The 21,468-nt window shown below is 32.1% G+C and overlaps 1 protein-coding gene across 1 annotated transcript; it reads right to left on the bottom strand.

The window, feature by feature from the left end:
• Positions 1 to 3,227: 3,227 nt before the first annotated feature.
• Positions 3,228 to 14,416, bottom strand: LOC105179045 (tryptophan aminotransferase-related protein 4). The gene is made up of 5 exons (XM_011102639.3): positions 13,981 to 14,416; positions 6,834 to 7,125; positions 6,349 to 6,644; positions 4,638 to 4,918; positions 3,228 to 3,693 (listed from the first exon to the last, which is right to left on the bottom strand). The coding sequence occupies exons 1-5, from the start codon at positions 14,271 to 14,273 to the stop codon at positions 3,470 to 3,472; spliced, it is 1,386 nt and encodes a 461-aa protein (XP_011100941.1). The 5' UTR covers positions 14,274 to 14,416; the 3' UTR covers positions 3,228 to 3,469.
• Positions 14,417 to 21,468: the final 7,052 nt, after the last annotated feature.

Raw genomic sequence — 21,468 nt, 5'->3', positions numbered from 1 at the left:
AATCTAAAGTGATATTATTGAATAAAAAAAATATTAGTTGAATGTATTCATTGTGTTATATAATTAAATGTAGATACTAAAATAATATTACTGGATGAAAAAAATTAATAATTTAGATATTGTTTGTATTATATAATTAAAAAAGTAAAAATATTAGTTGAATGTATTTTTTGTATTATATAATTCATTGTACGTAGATCGTAAAATGGTATTCCTTAATGAGAAAATTAATAATTTCGATGAACGTATACTTTATCTTACAAAATTCATTTTGGATTGAAAACTACGTCAATATATTTACATCTAAACTGATATTATTTAATAAAAAAAATATTAGCTGAATATATTCTTTATATTGTATAATTCATTGGATTGTAAGATGATATTACTTGATTATAATTCATTAATAATTTAAATGAACATATACTTTGTCTTATAAAATCAATTTTAGATTAAAACTATATTAATGTATTTAAAACTAAACCAATATTATTTAATAAAAAAAATAAAATATTAGTTTCAATCAATGATGTATTTATAAATTGTCAATGAAACCGGAGCGGGGCGGGGTGCGTCTCGGGTCCGGTCAGACCTGCTCCAGACTCACCCGATTGCCATCCATATGTGCCGGGCATATGACCTTAAAAGTTGGGAGTTTCCAGCCAGATTTGATCAAAATTGTCGAATTTTTAATGTTATATGACTAAATTACAAAAATTAATTCTTGCAAAACTAAAACTCCAATCTCCCAAGTTATAGAACGAAAATTGCAATTTCCACAATGTAATTGAATAGGGATAACTTCACTTTTGGGTTTCTAGCTATGTCATTAAATCAATTTTGGTAGCCCAACTCTATAATTAAAAATAATAAATTTTGGTCCATACCATTAGTTGACCATTAAAATATATAGGCAGCTAATAATCATTTTGCACTTAAATTGATATTAATTGACCTAAAAAGAGAGAGAAGAAAAAACAGACACCAATTTCTAGTGTAAAATATATAACAAAATTTCGCAATAAATAAACTAATTAGTATGTATTCTACAATGTATTAGTTTTTAAATGTCCAAAAGATCTACAATGGAATTAATACATTTTTTAATATGCAAGTTTTTGAAATTATGTAATTAAGAGTGTGTTTGTTAAGTTATATTTGAAATATTTAGTTAGTGTTAATTTAAAGGGAAAAGTATTATTTTAGTCCGCTAAGTATGCCTAATTTTAATTTTAGTCCGATAACTATGTCCATTTTTGTTTAGGTCTAGGAAATTACGAAATTGCTTACTTTTAGTCCTCTGCCAAATTTTCGGATAATTTTACCCCTATGCAACTTTTTTAAAGGCAGATTTAAGTCAGTTTTAGTCCATATGCACTCATAGGGGTAAAATTATCCAAAAATCTGCCAGTGGACTAAAAGTAAGCAATTTCGTAAGTTACTAGACCTGAACAAAAATGAACATAGTTATCGGATTAAAATTAAAATTAGGCATACTTTTTCCTAAGTTAAATCAAGATTGTAAAAAGTTAGTAACTTAAAATGTTCTAAATAATAGCAAAAAAATTGAACAAAATGTAGTATTATTTGTATTTTATAATTCCAAAGAAAGAAATAAGATCACATCAACAACGAAATCAGAAGAAAAACATTGTATACTTTGTTAAAGAAAAATTGGCAAAGTAAAACATAAATTATAATTTAGAATAAAAAAATCGAGGATATTTACATTGATAATTAATGTAAAATATTTTTTTTTTTTTAGAAAAAAGATAACTAATTCAACAATGAATATCAATAATGATTTCGTTAGGTTATGATAAAAACAATTTTTAATATTCATTAATAATTTTATGGTTTTTTAAATACTTTGCGAAAATATTAGTTTCATTTGTTTTATAATATCTGAGAAGTTCATTAAGTAATTTCTGATTTTAGTTAGGTCTTATATTTTATGAGTGGTTTTTTTGTAATAAATCTTTAGTAATACATAGAAATACACACTATTTTTGAATTGAAAGTAACATTCTATTATTAATTGAAATAAATTGATTACAATCATTTATGTCGATTATTAATATGTAATAGAGATAATTATAACAATTATATCCTATTCAACAATCACTACAAGAAAGCAGGCTTTCAGAGATGGAAAATTATCCGTCAATAATTTTTAACCTTTAGAGACGCGATAGAGACGGAAAAAACTTCCGTCCTTAACTATAAAATAATTTTATAGCATTCTTGATGAATTGACATTTCAACAAAAATATTAAGAAAATAAAATTATAAAAAATATTATGCCTCTAATTCTGTCTTTGATATGAAATTAATTAAAAAAAACTTAAGACGGAAAACTTTCCGTCTTAGAAACCATAATTCGGAGATGGGTTTTGAATATTATTTTAAAAAAAGTTCCGTCATTGTTTCGTTTCAGAATTTAGGCTTCTAAGACGGAATTAGATATAAATCTTGATTTTTTTTATTATATTCCATCTCTGAATTGTCAATCGAAGATAGAAACAAAAACATAACTGATTAGAATATATATTTTCTAACTAATTTTTTTTCTATTTTTTCTTTTTCGAAATATTGTCTTCTTCTCCATGAGCCCTATTTTTCTCCTATGAAATCCAGAAAAGTGAAAGTTTTCGTGGGACTGGTTCATATCTAATATTACAAGGTAAAAGTATTGATTCTGCTTGTTTCAAACATTATAAGAAACCTCAGAAAAAATAGCAAACAAATTAGTTATGTTGCCTAAGAATTAAACCATTTTGTCCTGAACCTGCAAATGCTAACTCTTATTGAATGTGATGATAAGTAGGAAAAAAGTTAGTAGGTAATATTTTTTGTACTTTGCTTTATATGAATTTTAAAATATTCCAAAAAAATTAGAATTTTGCTTCAGAACATGTAGTCCCATAATCCAACTTGTGTGAAAAAATCGATGGCAAAATTACGTGGCCGTTATTTGTCGACGAAAATTGGTTCTTAGAACTAAATGCGTCGAAAAAAGCCCAATTTTGGTACCAACATTTCATTTTTTTTTGTTCCATATTTAGTCCCAGAAGCCATTTTTTATTGAAAATAACGGTCACGTGATTTCGCCATCTATTTTTTTTTATGGTAGTTGGACTGTAGTATTAGATGTGGGAAAAAGTTCAATTTTTTGAAACCATTTAAAAACTTACATAATGCGAATGATCAAAAGTGTAGACAACCCATTATGTGTGAGGAAAAACACTATTTTGCCCAACCATAGATATGTGGAACATGATTACAAGAATTCATACATAGGAAGAATTTATTACAACAATATTGATGACTATGGTACGGAGAAAGGTCATATGAATGTACAAACATGACCACTTCATTGACATATATATTAAGGTCAATAAACATTGACCTCTTCAATAAAACACAAACCAACTTCACTATATATATATAAGCAACCTGCAGAAATTGATTAGGAATTCTTGAAATAGTGTTTGCGATCGTCATCTTGAGTGACAAGTTTGTCGAGGCGAAGCAGTAGTAAGTTAAAGTCATCGTCGCTCTTCAAAAGACTGAGACGAACATAACGATCCTCCACGTTGAATAGACTACCGGCGCGGCCGATAATGTTTGCTGCCCGGAGAACTGCAGTGCAATTTGTGTCTTCATTTCGTTCACATTTCAACCATGCATAAGCTGCCATTAGAGTATAAATAGTTTATATATATAAGCTTCTTATGTTCACCATGCATGCAAATCCTAGTATAATGATTTGACTTAACTAAATGTGTTCAGTTTTCCAATCTAAAAATTATTTTGAAAATTTCGTAAAGAAGATAACTAAAAGTGTTGAACCCTTATCCTGTAGAACTTAAAGTACAATTTTGCCTAATTCCAACAGCCATGCAAGAACAATTACTACCACATAGGTCAACATAAACTTTGCTACTTCTCATGACATCTCACAAATTGTCTTTCCAAGTTAGTAACTATGTTTTTCTATTGCAAATTAAGATAAATATTTTTCATTATTTTCTTTCCTTTATTTTTAATATATCGATCATGTAACAAAAAGATAGGGCTTAGTGCAATTTACCCTTTGAAATATTGCAAATGAGCAAATTATCTTTCGATGAAAAAAAAAAGGGTGAATAGCAATTTATCCCCCTGTGATATTGAAAATGAGCACATTATCCCCCTATGAAAATTGCTACAGTTTAAAAATCATAGTGGGGTAAATTATTGTATTTTAAAAAATACAGGAAGGTAAATCGCTATTTCTTTTTTCATAAGGGGGTAATTTGCTCATTTGTGATATCACAAGGGAGTTGCTTGCTTTTTTCAAAAAAAAAAAAATAGCAATCTACCTCCTGAACTTTCTGAAATGAAGCAATTAACATAGAAGAGTAAATTGCTGCATTTTAGTAAACACATAAACATAAATTGCTTTTTTTTTTTTTTTTTTTCATAGAGGATAACTTGCTCATCTATAATATCACAGGGGATTGCATACATTTTTTTCCTAAAAAGATATACAGATAAGATTGTAGTTGAGTCAAATTCAAAGTTGCAAAAATGATCATTTGAAGAATCAAGTGAATTATATATATGCTTAATAATTTATTTGAGAAATTAATCACCTGGAGAAGGCCCTCTAACTTTCTCAAAGAAGTTGCAGAACAACGATGGAACTTCCTGGATAGAAAATCGTTTCGACAATGATACGATGTCGCTTAGTTTTCGCCAGCGATCGCTCATTTTCTTGTATGCATACTCGAAAAGTTCCATGCCATCTCCATTCAAAATTGTTTTCATGAGCTTCAGAGCTCTCAGTTGAGCCTCTCTTGAGATGCCCTGTTCAGCTTCTGCTATGTATGAAAGCATTTTCTGGTAGACATCCTCATCTTTCACAAAAGCCCATCTGTAAGAAGATTATATAATTTCAGAATTTATCAATTATGCTTGTATATATATATATATATATATAGTTCATTTGTTAAGGCAACATGGTAAAAATCATACAAAAAGTAACAATTTTTGTCACATTTCTACCCCAACTTTTGTTAAAAGTAATCTGTAAATAGCTACTACTAAGTTGGCATTTTGCAAGACAAAGAAATTCCATTGAAATTAATCTTAAGTTCGTCTTCCTCTACACCTCGTCTCTCTTCTTTCCCTAACAAAGTGGTATCAAAGCTACTTAAAAAATGATGAATAATGGAGTAGATCTTTTCAATTTTCTCGTCTCTAAAAGAAAATTAAGAAATGTGATGCCTACGAATGAGAGCGGTACTTGGCTCCCAAGATGTGTGGGAGATTGTAGAGAATGGTTATGAGGTACCTCAAGATGAAGCAGTGTTATCTCAAACGGAGAATACTTTGTCAAAGACAAAGAAGAATGATCAACAAACACGAACCCTCATCCATTAATGTTTGGATAATACGATGATCGAAAAGGTGGCAAGCGTTACTACTTCGGAAGAAGCTTGGAAGATTTTGACGAAATCTCTCCAAAGTGTTGATAAAGTAAAGAAGTCCGACTTCAATCACTAAGAGGTGAGTTTGAAGCTTTGAGAATGAATGAATCCGAAGTGATTTCAGATTATTGTTCGAGGGTAAAGGGTGTTGTGAATTAGCCAAGAGATATGGAGATAAAATTGATGATGTATGTACTGTCCAGAAGATACTTCGTTCTTTCACTGCAAAATTTGATTATATTGTGTGTGTCATTGAAGCAACAAAAGATCTGGACGTAATGACCATATTAAAGAATTGGAGGGATCTTTACAATCCCATGAAGAAAAAATCTAAAAGAAGATAAAACGAGCCTTTGGAGCAAGTTTTAAAATCCAAGGCTAGTTTAAGAAATGATGGAGAAAATAAAAATTATTTCAAAGGACGTAGAAGATGATACGAATGAGGAAGAGCATATGCAAGAAGCCAAAGTGGACATGGAAGGGAGTTGGAAACAATTCCAGTAATGAAAAAAAAAGTCAAGCATCACAAAGAGACCGCGGAATAACAAGGGAAATAGGATGAGGTTATTTTCAAAAGTCAAATAAAAGAAAGTATAAAAAATCTAACGTGGTATGCTACAAGTGTCATAGACTTGGTCGTTTAAAATACTTTCTCCAAGTCATTATCTCAAATTCAAATTCCATCAATCCAAATATAGCGCAAAACATCAATTGGCTTTCAATATATTTAAGGACTTGGAGGAAAACTATATGTGAAGAATAGTAAGTCAGTAATTATGTTTCTGCATTCTATGACTTATTATGGTCTGGCTACTTTAATTTCTTGATTGCATGTACTGTTAAAATGAGGTCAGAAAAAACAGTGAGTGATTACCCGAGTCTGGTTCCAGCATGACCAGTGAGCTTCGAAATCGTGAAGATCATGACATCTTCATTTGCTGGGGCTGGAATAGCTGTGTAATGAGGCCAATAGTAAGCATGATCATAGATAGCTCCGACTGATACTCCTTGTGACACTACAGCCTCCCGTAGATTTCCATCCGGATTGTTCGGTGAAGTCACAAACTCGATCACGTTGGCCGTTGTATCCGACGAATTCTTCAACAATAATGCATCTCCATCATACTCAAAGTGCATATTTTCGAAGAAATCTGTTTGTGTTTTGTAATCCTACACATCAATTCATATATCACAGGCTATGAAATATGTGAAAAATCAAAACATATATATGTTGCTGTTATATCACATCCTCATCTAAAAGTTTAAGCTTTCTAAGAAACTCGCAAAATAATGTATTACTGAATACCATATAGTCTCATAAGAGATTGGAGATATTTAATATTTATAATTGCAACGAACCGGGTAGCATGGGACGGCTGCGACGACTTCTGCAGGGGACGATAAGTTGATGGAAAGAGCGTATACCGCTGCAGCAAGGAGTTGGGTGGATCCACCACCAAAAATCAAGTGCTTCCCTTTGGTGATTGCGTTTCTTGCAACGGCGTGAACTCTACGAATGTGGTTTTCGAGTTCTCGTGAGATGTAAGAATGGTCGGAAAACGTATAGCTCATTCTGTGCCAACCTGCAATGACGACTGCGCTGCTAGCTGCGTGCTGCATCCAAAAGGGCTCCAAGAATAATGGATCCCCACTGCACTTGACAAAAATAACAAACTCAGATATATTTCCTTTGTAAGAGAATTAACACTAAAAAAGAAGAATTAAAGGAAATTTTCGTCCTCTAACTTCAGACCATTCTCGTTTTAGTCCCCTAAGTTATTAGGATTCCATTTTGGTCCCACAAAACTGAAAAAATCTCAATTTTAGTGTAGTTGAAAGTTGAGTCACTTGCCGGAAAAAATCAAATGCCAGGCATATGACTTTTTCAATTGGGGCATGCATTATGATTGGTCTAAAAGGCTTAAAGGCAATTTTCGTCCTCTAACTTCAGGCCATTCTCTTTTTAGTCCCTTAACTTGGTCTTCACCACATTATTTTTTTCAACCAATCATAATACAAGCCTCAATTTAAAAAGTCACATGCCTGGCATGTGACTTTTTCTGGCGAGTGAGTCAACTTTCTGACCAAATTTATACTAAAATTGAGATTTTTTCAGTTTTACGGAACCAAAATAGAACTCTAGTAACTTAGGGGACTAAAACAAGAATGACCTGAAGTTAAGGAACGAAAATTACCTTTATGCCCTAAAAAAATTAAGTTCAATAGGGATAGAAATTTTCGACAGCCTAAAATGGTGGCAATTACTGACGAAGATCTTAGATGGATTTTCGTCATATATCAACTTACAATGTGACATACTTTCCAATTCATTCGGAAATTTTAAAGTTTGCAAAAACACCGCATGAAGTTTTGATGTGAATTTCCATGCACCCTCAATGCAAATTTTTAAAAAATATGATATAGAGTCGGACACCACAATCTAAAACTTAAGGAGTGTTTGCAACAATTTAAAGAAAATTATTTTTCAACTTTTAATTAAATTTAAAAATTTACTTTGGTTAATTTGAAAAATTAATTTCAACTTTCTAATAAAAAAGTGCATTCGGGTTGGGTCAAAAGTTAGAAATAACTTGGGTACTTTCATTTGATTGGGTGTTTTTCTAAATAAATATATCCTAATTCTTGACAATCTCGTCCTCTTTATAATAACAATAGTCTTTAATGCACACTATAAGAAATATAATATTTAATTATGATATTGTGGTTAATGATATATAATCGTAATAAATATTTATTAATTAAAGCTACATAATGGTTGTGGGCTATAGTTTTTCAGAATGTCGCTAAAAGCCATAGCATATAGTTTTACCATGGTTCTTAGCTGTAGCAATAATTTTTTTATGGTGGAAAAGCTAGTTTTTCATCGATGTTATTTAACTGTGGTTACAAATAATTATATATTGCAATTTTTAGCCATAGCCATTAACATTATAGCTAATAGTATTTTTTAACTAGTGGTATGAGGGTAAAATAGTCTTTTGCGAATTAAACTCTTTCTAGAAGTCATTATTCTCGAATAGTGTTGGAAAAAGTGTGAATTTAATCAATATTTCATAGTATTGTTTTGAAATAACAATAAGATATATAATAACAGTTTTTGAAACAAAAAACACAAGCAGCCATGTTTGGAACAAATAAACAATTAAACAATTAGAGATGTTGTTTTAACTGATAAATTTAAATCCAAAACTTACAATGAGAGTTGTATTATAACAACTCTAAATCCGAAACTGCAAACTAATCGAATCATAGAATGATTTTGCTTGCCTTGAAAAAATTATACGTCCCGTCTTAAGTGCACCGGTACTATGCAACTTCTTTGAACAAAAGACGATTCAATTCTATCGATATTGCACTATACCGAAGAACACCTCGAAAAACACTCGTAAACCTTATGAAACTAGTGCTCAAATTTGGATGGGAGGGATAGCTCGAGAGAGAAACAAGAGAAGATTGATGTTACAGGTTGGGTGTGTTGAAGTGAAGGGAAGAACCAGCCTTATATAGGCATCACCAGCAGGCAAGTAATAAATTAAGAATTAATCTGGACTTTAATCCTCAGCAAAACAACTGGAAACAACCAAAACTGACCAATAAAAAATTTAATGCTATTAAATACAGTTTTAAAAACATTTTGACTAGGGAAAAAAAATTACTTTTTATCATGTCAAGATAAATTTAAAAATATTTTTACTGCAAAAAGATATATTCTGAGAATGAGACATTTGCCCTATTGCCCGTGTCCGGAGCCGGGACGGATCGTGTGGGGCAACCAATGTTCCTTCCAGTCTCCATAACACTTCAAACATAACTTGAATATTGTTCTTAATATAAGGAGTTTGTTTTTACAATAAGCATCCAATGTGGAACACAAAATGAGTGTAAAAACACTAACCCCCACATACACCTTATATACACATCAATGCCCAATATTTTCTTAATTTCCTATGTGGGACAAAGGCAACTATCAATTTCTAATCTATGGATTAACATATAATTGCATCCATATTTTAGTCTATTTTATTGTTACAAATTAGCATCATATTATGCCAATTACAACAATCCCCCCACAAATCAATAGAGTTAAACTCAAGTTTCTGTAACTTGCTTTTAACAATTGTACGTTCTAATTTGAACCACTGTATAAGTTATCTAACGTCAGTTGTCACCATGTTAAATTGAACTAAGCCTTAAATTTGAACTTGTGATTGTAGTAGCGTCTGTCAGTAAAAACAAACCACCGACTTTGTGTTGATCTTTAAGTTGACACTGTCATGTGTCCGGATCCTGTTCATGAGTGCTTTTAACCAGCCAAACAACTAGATTCACTTAGTTGGGCGTCTCCAGGGATGCACTACTAGCATCTCATACTCTTACTGTACTTGTAGTATTAGCACTTTTAAGAATTACAAGGGATAGACTCCAAATACAGAGTATCAGTCTATTTTTTATGCTCAGACATATCCTACGACTTGATAATACCACATTAAACCTTGTTTTTGGGATCTCCATTTAGAAGATTGGGTTGCTATCATAGATATGTCATAAATGGGCTTTCAGTCTCATCACCAATTTAAATTTTTGTACTTGTGACAGTTCTAATCCTTTTGTCAAATGATTAGCCACATTGTCTTTTGTTCCCACAAAATTAATGCCTATAACTCTGTCCGACGCTAATACTTTTATAGGCTTAACTCTAACTTGGATGTGTCTTTTTGTCTTTTGGTTTGTATTTATGACTCCAAGCATTTGCAGTTGTGGTTTGACTATCCCAATGTACAACAATAGGTGGAAGATGCTAGCTTACAATAGGAAGTTGTAATAACAATCCATACAACCATTTTGCCTTAGTACCAGTCATATCCAATGCACATAACTCGGCTTCAAAAGTGGACTGGATTATCAAAATCTATGTTGCAGACTTCCAAGAAACTACACCCCCATCTAAGGTAAGTGCATATCCTAAACATCCATTACTATCAGAGTTTTTAGCTATCCAATTAGCATCACTATATCCTTCAAGAACAATACGGAATTTGCCATAATGTATGACCGTGATACCGTGCCCTTCAGGTACCTTAGTACCCTATCCAAAGCTCCCCAATGGGTTCTGTTTGGACAACTAGTGTATCTAACTAGTTTTATGCCAGAAACATATATACCTGGCCTCGTGCCATTTGTTAGATACTACAAACACCTAATGATTTGGTAATACCTTAATTATGCTATCGGAACACCACTTTTATTTTTGAATAAAGCCATAGAAGGATCATATGGTGTCTATAATTCTGATAGCCAATTTTTCAATTATCTTCTCAACATAATGAGATTGAGAAATGGTTGACCCATCAGCTGAACACATCAACTTGATACAAAGAATTGCATCGGCCTCACCTATATCTTTCAAACTAGTTCTTCAAAAATAACTTGATTTCAGTTATTATATTTAAACATGATCCTTTAACACAATGTCATCTACATGCAAACATAAAATGATAATCTTATCTCCTTTAACCTAACAGTAAATACATTTATCACTCTCATTTACGGTGAAGTGAAATGCAAGAATAGTTTTACCAAACTTTTTATATCACTGTTTGGGTGCTTGTTTAAGTCCATAGAGAGACTTAACAATTTTGCAAATTTTGTGCTTGTTACCATGAATAACAAATCCCTCAAGTTAATTTATGTATATTTCTTCCTCGAGTTCACTACACAGGAAGGCAATTTTCACATCCATTTGGTGAATCAAGAGACGATACACCGAAGCAAGCGCTATGAGCACCCAAATTGTAGTCAACCAAGCTACCAAAAAAATAGGTATCAAAATAGTTTATTCCCTCCTTTGGTTTAAAACACATAGTCTCCAATCTGACCTTAAACTTATTCACAGTCCATCAGGTTTCAGTTTCTTCTTAAAAATCCATTACACCCAATTGTAGTACACCCCGAAGGAAGATCGACTAGCACCCATGTTCCATCAGAAACAATGGAGTCCATCTCCCTTTTGATAGCTTCATTCCATTACTTGACTTCTGAAGAAGCCATAGCATCTTTAACGGTTATCGGATTGTCGTTGATATTGTAAGTGACAAAATCATTCCGAAATTCTTATCAATCCTAGCTCTCTTACTCCATCTAGGTTTACCTGACTCCTCCTGAGTCATCTTTTCTACATGCTCAGGACTTTTGACGAGGAGGCAAGTGAATCATTAGGAGAAACACTTGAAGATATTCCCGTTTTTTTAGAAAATACACTTTCTAGAAAAATAACATCACGAAATTCGAATATTGTGTTTACTTCAATGCCTGGAATGTCTTATTTAATAACAAAAAATTTTAAAGTATAACTTGTCTCCTTATAGCCCAATAACACAACATCAACAGCCTTAGGGCCTAATTTTCTTTCTCTTGTATTGTGGGACCATCACTTTTGCTAGGTACTCTCCTACTCGAAACTATTTGACACTTGGTTTCCTACCTTTCTATAATTCGAAAGGATTACTCATATTGTATTTTAGAGGGACTCTATTCAAAATGTGGCAAGCCATATTCATAGTCTCTCCCCACAAATACTCAAATAACCTAGAGGTTAACAGAAAACTGTTCACCATGTCTTTAGAGGTTTTATTTTTTCATTCAACTATTTCATTTTATGAATAGGAATATGGAGGAGTCTCTTCGTGAATAATACCAAAACTTTGGCAATATTTTCTGAACTTACTCAACTCAAATTCTCCTCCTCTATCAGACCTTAACCGTTTGAGTTTCTTACCAATTTAGGTTTCTATTTTATTTTTAAACAAAATAAATTTATCTAAGGTTTCATCCTTATTTCTAATGAGAAAAACATAATAGTTTTACTGCAATCATCTATAAAGGTGATAAAATAATGCTTATGGTCCCTAGTAAAAATTCCATTGAACTCACCAATATCAGTGTTTAACTAAATCAAGTATTTCTGAATCCATTTCAATTGATGGATAGGGTTTCCTAACTTGTTTAGCTGGCATTTATGACCTCGTAAAAATATTATGACTAGGGATTAAATCAAGATTCATCATTCCTTTGGTTGAACCTAAATTGGAATAACCTAATCTACTATACCACAAAGTAGAAGAATCAACATTCAAAATAATAGAATCAGAAACATCAATTTTATTTTCAACTTGAACTTTAAACAAACCACCAGAAAAATAACCTTTGCCAACAAAAACACCAAATTGTTTACAACCTTATTAAATATAAATGATGATTCATAACCCTCACTAACTATTATAGAACCACTCATTGTATTTCTCCTAACAGTAGGTACATGATGAACTCTTTTTAAAGATAAAAGCGTCCTGAAGGAAATTTCAAGTCCATGCTTCCTATCCTAAGTACTTCCACTGTACTGGTGTTCCCCATACTTACTGTCCTTTCAGTGATGGCCTAATAAGACACATATAGATTTATTATAGTGCACATTTGCTCTAGCGTCAATCAACCAATCAAAAGGTTCATAAAGAGTCAGGAGTTTGGGTTGTACAGAAACGTACCCTTCAGTTGCTTCTCAGGTGCTACACCGCTAAAACCTCTCACAACCATTTGATAGCTGTCTGCCTAGTTTTGACCTTTTCAGTAGGACAATCCTTAGTTCAGTGTCCAACCTGCCTACAGTTCCAGCAGGGTTTGTTTGCTTTTGGTTTCTTATTTTTGACAACCTTGCCTTTTTTTTATGATTTTCGAGTTTGGTTCCACATTGTTTTCTTTCTTTCTCAATTATTAAATTTGTCATGGTTGATGCTCAACCAGAATTTTATGGGTCTAATTTATGTGCTCATCCTTAACACTAATCACGACCATAAGATCATCTAGAGATAGTTTTCCTTTTTTATGTTTAAGCGTCATGCCAAAACTTCCCCAGGATTTGGGAAATTTATCCACTATGGGTATGACTAGAAACTTCTCAGGAAGCTTCGTCTCAGCATCAGATAGAGCATGCTCGAGATTTATAATCTCATGCGTTTGTTTAGCTATAGAGATTCACTCGACCATTTGATGCCTCATGAACTTGGAAACATAGTACTTTTTGAGATAAAAAATTTAGTATTTTTAGTCCTTAAGATAAAAAAAAATATCATCCTTAAGCGCTCTCTAATTCTAAGCCTCTTCTCACACACACCTAAAATTTAGTATTTTTAGTCCTCTATATTATGAAATTTGCAAAATAATCTCAAAATTTAAAAAACTCGATACATTTAGTACGAAATTTTTAAAATGATCTCAAAATTAAAAAAATTCGGTACATTATTTAGTCCTATAAATCCAGTAAAACACAGATGACAAATTAGTCGAGTTTTCTAAATCTTGAAACCATTATAAAAAAAAAGACTAAATATTTAGAACCCGATATCCTATAAAACTATAAGTATAATTTCGCTTTGCCCACAAACACATGCACAAATCAATACACACACAAAGCATAGGGAAACAAAAAAACCTGTTAACATCAGCAGCACAATCAGGAGAAAAGAGAGAGCAGTGAGGTCCTCCATAGCATGTGTTACACTCACAAACAGGCTTCCCATCCACCACAGCTCCATCCAAATAAGCTCTTCCATGCCCAGAACAAGATATCAACGCCACAGCTTCTGCTTCTGCTGCAGCTTCTTCAGCCCAACTACTCAGCTTCTGCTTCTTCCATCCACTCAAATAATATGGATTGATGACGAAGAAGAGATTAAGAGCAAGAGAAGCCAAAAAGCAGAAGCTGCAGCAGAATCTTCTCATCATCAGCTTTTTTTCCTTTCTTACAGCTCGGTAGAGGTACTAAGACGCTGGTGTGGTGTGTTGTATGATCACAAAGCCTCAAAATATCTGATTCTACCTTGACTTATAGATTCTTGGAAGAGCAAAATAAACAACAATTGTTGCTTGAAAGTCAAGAAGATTGAACGCTGGAAGTCATTAAAATTGACATCTCATGAATAAATACGGGGCCAATAATTCGAGTTTCTATTATTATTTGTAAATATTTATTTTATTTTATTGTAATTTATTTTTTTATAATTTGATTTTTATTTAGGGTATTGTGAAATGCATTAGTCAACTTTTTTTTAAGGCTAAATTACAAGAAATTCTACTGAAGTTTGTAATTTTATGGATATTTATAATTTTTAAACAATAAAAAAATGTTTACAATTAGAACAAATATTAAGAAAGATCTGTGTAATTTATTTTTTTTAAATATTAATATAATCATAAAATTATTTACTTTTATAATAAAAGAAAAAATTCGCTGAAATATCTTGATAAGTGATGGGCTCATCAAAAATTGATGGTTGAAAGTGAAAAGTGGAATAATCCAAGCCCCCGGACAAAAGTCGATGGTGGCTTGGGATTTTATTGTACTCGAAAAAAAGGGAAGGGTCAAACATAAAATTAAATCCTATTTGGGTGAGTTTATAAATTTTTCAAAATATTTCATAATTAGTTCGAAAATTTATAACTTTCAAAAAAAATTTGTATAGTAAATTTCTTTTAAAGAATTCATAAGGCCTCAAAATAAAATAATTTAATTTTTATATGAACAGGGTATATTACAGTTATATCCTTTGAAATTTTGAATAATTATAAATATCTTCTCGATGTTTGAAAAATAACAAATACTTTATGATATTAACATATGTTCAATAATAAACTCATTTCATTAGTTTCGATTAAGTTTTCGTTCATACTATCCAAAATACTCTTTTGGATCAATATGAATTATAATTTAATATATTTTTAAAAATTTTTTAAAATATTTTTATAATCTAATATGCTCAATGGATTATTTACTTGACCTACCTATAATTTTTTTATATTATTTTTTAAAAAAAAAACAGCTTAGGTAAAGTAGTTATTTCAGCCTTGCCGTTTAAAAGCTACATAATTATTTTTCATTGAGGGTATTTTATAATTTCTCAAACAATAAGAGGAACTCTGTAATTATGTAAATTGAACTTCAAGAAAGTGGAACCCATGCTCTGATATTCTGCTTCTGCAGTAGATCGTGACACCGCAATTTGTTTCTTGATCTTCCAAAAAATCAGTCAACATCCCAAGAACAAATAAAACCTCGTTAATGATCTCCTAGAATCATGGCATGACTGTCCAATTGGGAGTTACACGAGCGACTGTATATGACTGTGTCCACATACATGCAATAGCTTGTTACGAAGCTTGTTTGTTGTACTTGTACAACCTTTTTACTATCTATGAAATTTACTTTTCGTTAGTACACTATAAAAAAAATGAAATTTGGCATGGGTAAGGCAATCTTTTCAAAATTCGTTCTATATTGAAATAGGTTTTGGAATACATGAGAAACGAATATGATAGATGACGTCATGATCCATATTTTTTTGGGGTTATAATTTTGGAATGGCCACCATTTCAATATGTGTTCTAAATTAACCGTTACAAAATTCGTTCCAAAGACCGCTCCAAAATAGTAACGGTTAATGTTTGAAACACGTTATTATAATTAGGAATGGTTTTGCAATGACCGTTCCTATATGTATGACAATGAATGTCCAAAAGATGACAGTTAGAAAATGTATCTCAAAATGAGTTATAATTTGGAATGATTTTAGTACAGATTTAATCAATTATGGCAAAAACCGTTTCAAATTATGAATTTTACTTAAAAAGTAATGTGTTTCAAAATTGTTCAAAACCCACTACAAATTGGAACAGTTTTTGGAGCGGATTTTGTGGATAATTTTCAAAATAATGTTCTTACACAAATAAATTTATTTTTGAAAACAAAAAAAAAATTCCTATTTAGGAACGATCCAAAAACCAACAAACCGTTCCAAATGCCGTTCCAACTTTGAATGGACTTTAAAAATAATCGTTCCTAAATATATTATAATATCCTAAATAAAGATAGAGGGAAAATCAAAATTTAGGAATGGTCAATTTATTTTGACCGTTTCAAAATCCGTTCAAAAATTTTAATTTCACGCCAAATGAAAAGTGGAGGGAAAATCGAACTTAGGAATGATTTTTAATTTTGACCCTTCCAAAAATGAATTTAAATAAAACTGTGGCAGAATATATAAAATATCAGTTCCTAAAATGATTGACAAAAAGCTGTTCCTAAAAATGAGTTCCAAAATCGTTCCTACATATGTCTACAGATTCCTCATTCACTTCCCGATTACGATATTTCAACATCCGGGACCCTTATTAATTCCAAACTTAAACGCATAACAATACTTTTCATAAGTGAACATATCTAGCGGTCTGATCTAAAATCGCATGGTCTGATGGATAGTTGAATCATTTTTAACCTTGTTAATTGTGTATCAGATACGATATCTCAGTAGCCGTATAACAAAAATATCCAAAACTTCACAATGTAGTATTTTATCGATTTAATAATATCCAATGGTCTGATTAAAATTTTAAAGGTTTGATTAGGCAACCCAATATAATAGTATAAAATGCTACTTACATCTATGTAAGCTGACAATCTTATATATACAAATATAGTTGATCTTCCAGATATGTATCAATTTAATTCAATGCATTATGTTTTCAATGGCATTAATTAATTTATGTCTACTTTTTTTCTAATCATTAACATGTCTGCAATGGGTTTTTCTACATTTTTATTTTTTTAAGTTTTTTGGGAAAATAATTTTGGCACACAATTAGAAACAATTTTATTAAAAATACTCCAGAACGACGTCATTTTTTGATTAAACGATATCATTTCTTTTCTAGGTATAATTTTTTGAACGATTTTAAAAATAGAAAAGGTTGCTAAAAATACTCGTCAACTGAAAGGTCGTCGTCAGGGTAAATTTTTTCTATTGCCTCCTTCCTTTCTCTCCCTCACACTTCCACACTCTAATAGGTGGTGACCCTCATCTCCCTCGTACCCGACGCCATCCGCCGCCGTGAACGAGCATTAGAGGTAAGTGCACAATTTTTCCCCTTATTTTTGTTCCCCCCCCCCCCCATTTCACTTCTATTTTTGGTGCCCCATTTTTCTTTCTTCATTTTTTGCCCCACTTTTGTAAAAAAATTTCCTCCATCTTTGGAAAAAGATTTCCCCCATTTTCTAAAATTTTTTGGAATGGAAGTTTTGAGAAACAATTTTGAAAATATTTTCAGAAAATGTAATAGAATTGTTTTTAAAAAAATTCATGGTAATTTATATAATATATTTCAGATTTTCAACAGAAAATGTAAAATAAAACATTTTCAAAAAATTTGGCAAATTTAAAAAGTTTTCTTAATTTTGCTGTAATTTTTAAAATTTTTATTGAATTTTTTTAAAAAAATCATAACTTTTGGTAATTTTAATAATTTTCTGTAAATTTTTGGTAATTTTAAAAAATTTTCTATAAATTTTGATGATTTTAAACATTTTCTATAATTTTTTTGTGATTTGTAAAAAAATTCTATAAAAAAATTTATTTTATGTAATTTTTGCAATTATAGAAATATATAGTTGAGTACGAATTTCTGCCATTATATAAATTTATTTTATGTAATTTCTATAATTATTAAAATTTGTGTACGGGACAAAGCTTATAAGTCCAGTAAAAAATGACCTAAGTACCTGAGAAGGAGCGTTGGGGTGCTTCCATGGAGGAAGGTCTTTTTGCCTGTATGGAAGACATGGTTTTTTATGAGAGGATGCCTGCTTGGGGGCAAGACTTTATTCGAAGAAGGTTGAAAAGGATGCCTACCTAGGGCAGAACTTTTGGCTAGAGGTTTGGAGAAGTATCCATCGTGAAATCCCTACAAAAAGGCACATGTTAGCACATCGAGGGTGGTAAAATAGACCTCCAAGATTACTAAGTTAAAATGCTAAGGATACTTCCTGAGGGAAGCTTGTATGTGAACATTTATTCGTTGAGGGAGATGTCTGCCTGAGGGTAGGGCTTATTTTCTGAGAATGCCCATCTAGGGGGCAGGGCTTTTGTGAGGAAGATGCATCCTGCTCTTCCAAGGGGATGTCCTGTGTCACAATTTTCTACATATTAAAAAGTGAATTAGTAGGAACATTTAAATAATGATAATGGTGGAGCCGCTGAAGTTGGGTTTTGAATGGAGGTAGTAATCATTAGTGTGAGGTCCTCTAACGTGAGCGGGACCATCCTTCTGGAGGAGGTGTTAGCTCCATTTTTGGTAGCTTCAATGGATCTCACATCTTAAATCAATGTTCCCAAAAACAAAACTAATGATGCACTCAAAAAATGCATGTACCTAATAAATGATGCAAGACGCTCAGCCCACTTGAAGTGCAAAATGTGAAACAAGTGCTAGAAGGTAAAAATGGTGAAATAAGTAAAGAAGAGGATGATACGGAATCAAAGTTCTAAGTATGAATTACGAGGCTGTTTTAAGCTAATATAGTAGCAAAAAAAGGTGAGAAGGATGTTTATCCTGTCGTATCCTTTCTGGAGGAGGTCCTTCTGGTTGTCTGAATATGATTTTATGGATCTCATCGTATATGGATGAGTGTATGATGGTCAATTCTCCTTTTAGTCATACATCTTTCGACCATGCCTCCCTTTATCCCGCTGGGGGATATCCTTAATTATAGATAACACAAGGTTGTTGGAAGAGGTCAGGGGTTTGGAGGGAACATGGCCTTATAGTTGTTGGATAAGATTGATCTCTCTCAAATTTGGTGCTGGTTGATCCCATTCGAATTTGAGGGGTAGTTGGGGGATTTCCTCCAGATTTTGGGAGAAATTGTTGGAGTTTGTTAGAGTTTTGAATCCTTCTCTCGAAGGGAGCCACGTATCCCTGAGGGTCTGTTGGGCTTGCTTTTACCAATCTGTTCTTTGGGGGACACTCGCCAGAGCCGCCTGCTAGGTCCCCTTGGGCCTCCTAAGGTGTTACAGGCCTGACCTGGGCCTCCTTGGAGCATTATGGGCCACTCGTTTCTTTCTTCTTTTTGGATCACTTGGGCCTCTTTGGGTTTAATTCATTTCTATGCGCATCAAATATATTTATATTATCATATTTTTATACAATAATAACATATATTTATTATTATGTTTTTTTTCAAAGTTTCTTGCACCCTACTTTAATTGTAATAATATATTAGGCATCAATAATGATCGACATCTTACAGAAAAAAATTTTATTAGCTCATTCCTTTTCTTTTTTTCTTTTTTTATTATTAGCGTAAATAAATTATAATAACTTATTTCAATATACAAAACGATAACTTAGTTCAGCACATTAATATAACAATGGTAATTAATTTTTAACATCTACATATTCAATAGGACTCGAAATCTTGAACTTGTACTTTAAAATTTAAACAACCCGCAAACAAATTTAGGTTTCAAATATATATAATACGTGAAATTATATTAATTTGTAATATCTCATCAACAGATAATGAATATTTCAAGATTGATCTCTCTTAGATTTGTTGTTGGCTGATCATTCGAATTTGAGAGGTAGTTCTAGGATACCCCCCCCCCCCGATTTGGGGGGAAGCTGTTGGAGTCTGTTAGGGTTTGAAATTCTTCTCTATGATGGACACACGTGTCTCTGAGAGCCTGTTGGGCTTTCCTTTGCCAACCTGTTCTTTAGGGGACACTCGCCAGAGCCACCTGGTCCCCTTAGGCCTCCTAAGGTGTTACAGGCCTCTCCTGACCTTGACCTCCTCCTAACCTAGGCCTCCTTGTAACCTTTATGAGCCTCCCGTTTCTTCCTTCTTTTTAAGTCACTTGGGCTTCTTTGGCCCAATCCATTTTTATACACATCAAATATATTATATCGTTATATTATTATATTATTATATAATAATGCTAATAATATATGTTTATTATTATGTATATTTGTTGCAAAGTTTCTTGCCTCCTACTTATGTATAATTGTAATAATATATTAGGATCAATAATGATATAAGATTTGTTGATATCTTATAAAAAAAATTATTAGTTCATTCTTTTTTTTTCTCTTTTTTTATTAATCGAAGCAAAAGAATTACAATAACATATTTCAATTTACAAAATGATAACTCAATTCAATGAATATTGCTATAACAACGGTAATTAATTTGTAACACCCACATATTTGGTAGGACTCGAAACCTTGAACTTGTACCTCAAAATTTAAACCCCCGCAAACACATTGACATTTATATATATATAAATAAAGCTAGTTGAATTATACTAATTTGTAATATTTCATCGATTGATAGTGAATATTTCAAGTATTTTTAGTGAATCAGTTAAATTTTATCATAAATTCAAACTTTAAATTACAAGTTCAAAAGCTAGTTGAATTATACTAATTCTCATCGACTGATAGTGAATATTTCAAGTATTTTTAGTGAATCAATTAAATTTTATCATAAATTCAAACTTTAAATTACAAGTTCAAGGTTATGGATTTGAGCTCCACCGAATATGTGGGTATTATAAATTTAATTATGGTTATTAATGTGCATAAAAATAGATTAGCCCAAAGAGGTCCAAACGATCCAAAAAGAAGAAAGAAACGAGAGAACCATAACATTCAAGGAGACCCACATCATGAGGGCAGCCCACTGAAAATTACTAGGCTTAGCCTAAGAGGGAAGCCCTATTCGGCTCAAGAAGGAGACCTAGTACAAGGCCTGTCAGACCTCAAACCCACCTTCTAAACCCAGCCCAGTAGAAGGGAGACGCCCTCAAGAAGCTGGACTCCTTGACCTAGAATGGCTTCTTGCAGAACAAGAGTCCTCGCATAGAGGGAGTCCTCCCCCAACTAAAGACGTGCTGCTCAAGTCAAGGAGGAGATAAGATAGTGCCTTATCCGCATATTGTTGCCTTCTTTTTCAAAAATGCAGCTCACAAACACAGTCTCTATGAAGAATGACTCCTCTATAAATACCAGTAGAATCCCCCCCCCAACAGACACACCTTCAAGATGTTGGAAATTATCTTGCTATTTTGCTACAACTTTCAACTCATTCTTT

This window comes from Sesamum indicum, linkage group LG2 (genome assembly GCF_026168435.1).
Source record: "Sesamum indicum cultivar Baizhima isolate 11 linkage group LG2, ASM2616843v1, whole genome shotgun sequence".
In the NCBI taxonomy this organism is placed as follows: domain Eukaryota; kingdom Viridiplantae; phylum Streptophyta; class Magnoliopsida; order Lamiales; family Pedaliaceae; genus Sesamum; species Sesamum indicum.
The sequence above is the reverse complement of the archived record's forward strand: the minus strand, read 5'-3'. Positions and strand labels throughout refer to the sequence as shown.

Coding starts and splice junctions, on each gene's coding strand:
- LOC105179045 (XM_011102639.3), bottom strand. CDS start 14,273: ATGATGAGAAGATTCTGCTGCAGCTTCTGCTTTTTGGCTTCTCTTGCT. Junction 4,919..6,348: donor CATGCTGGAACCAGACTCGG/GTAATCACTCAC, acceptor ATCTTCTTACAG/ATGGGCTTTTGTGAAAGATG. Junction 3,694..4,637: donor AGTTAGAGGGCCTTCTCCAG/GTGATTAATTTC, acceptor CTCTAATGGCAG/CTTATGCATGGTTGAAATGT.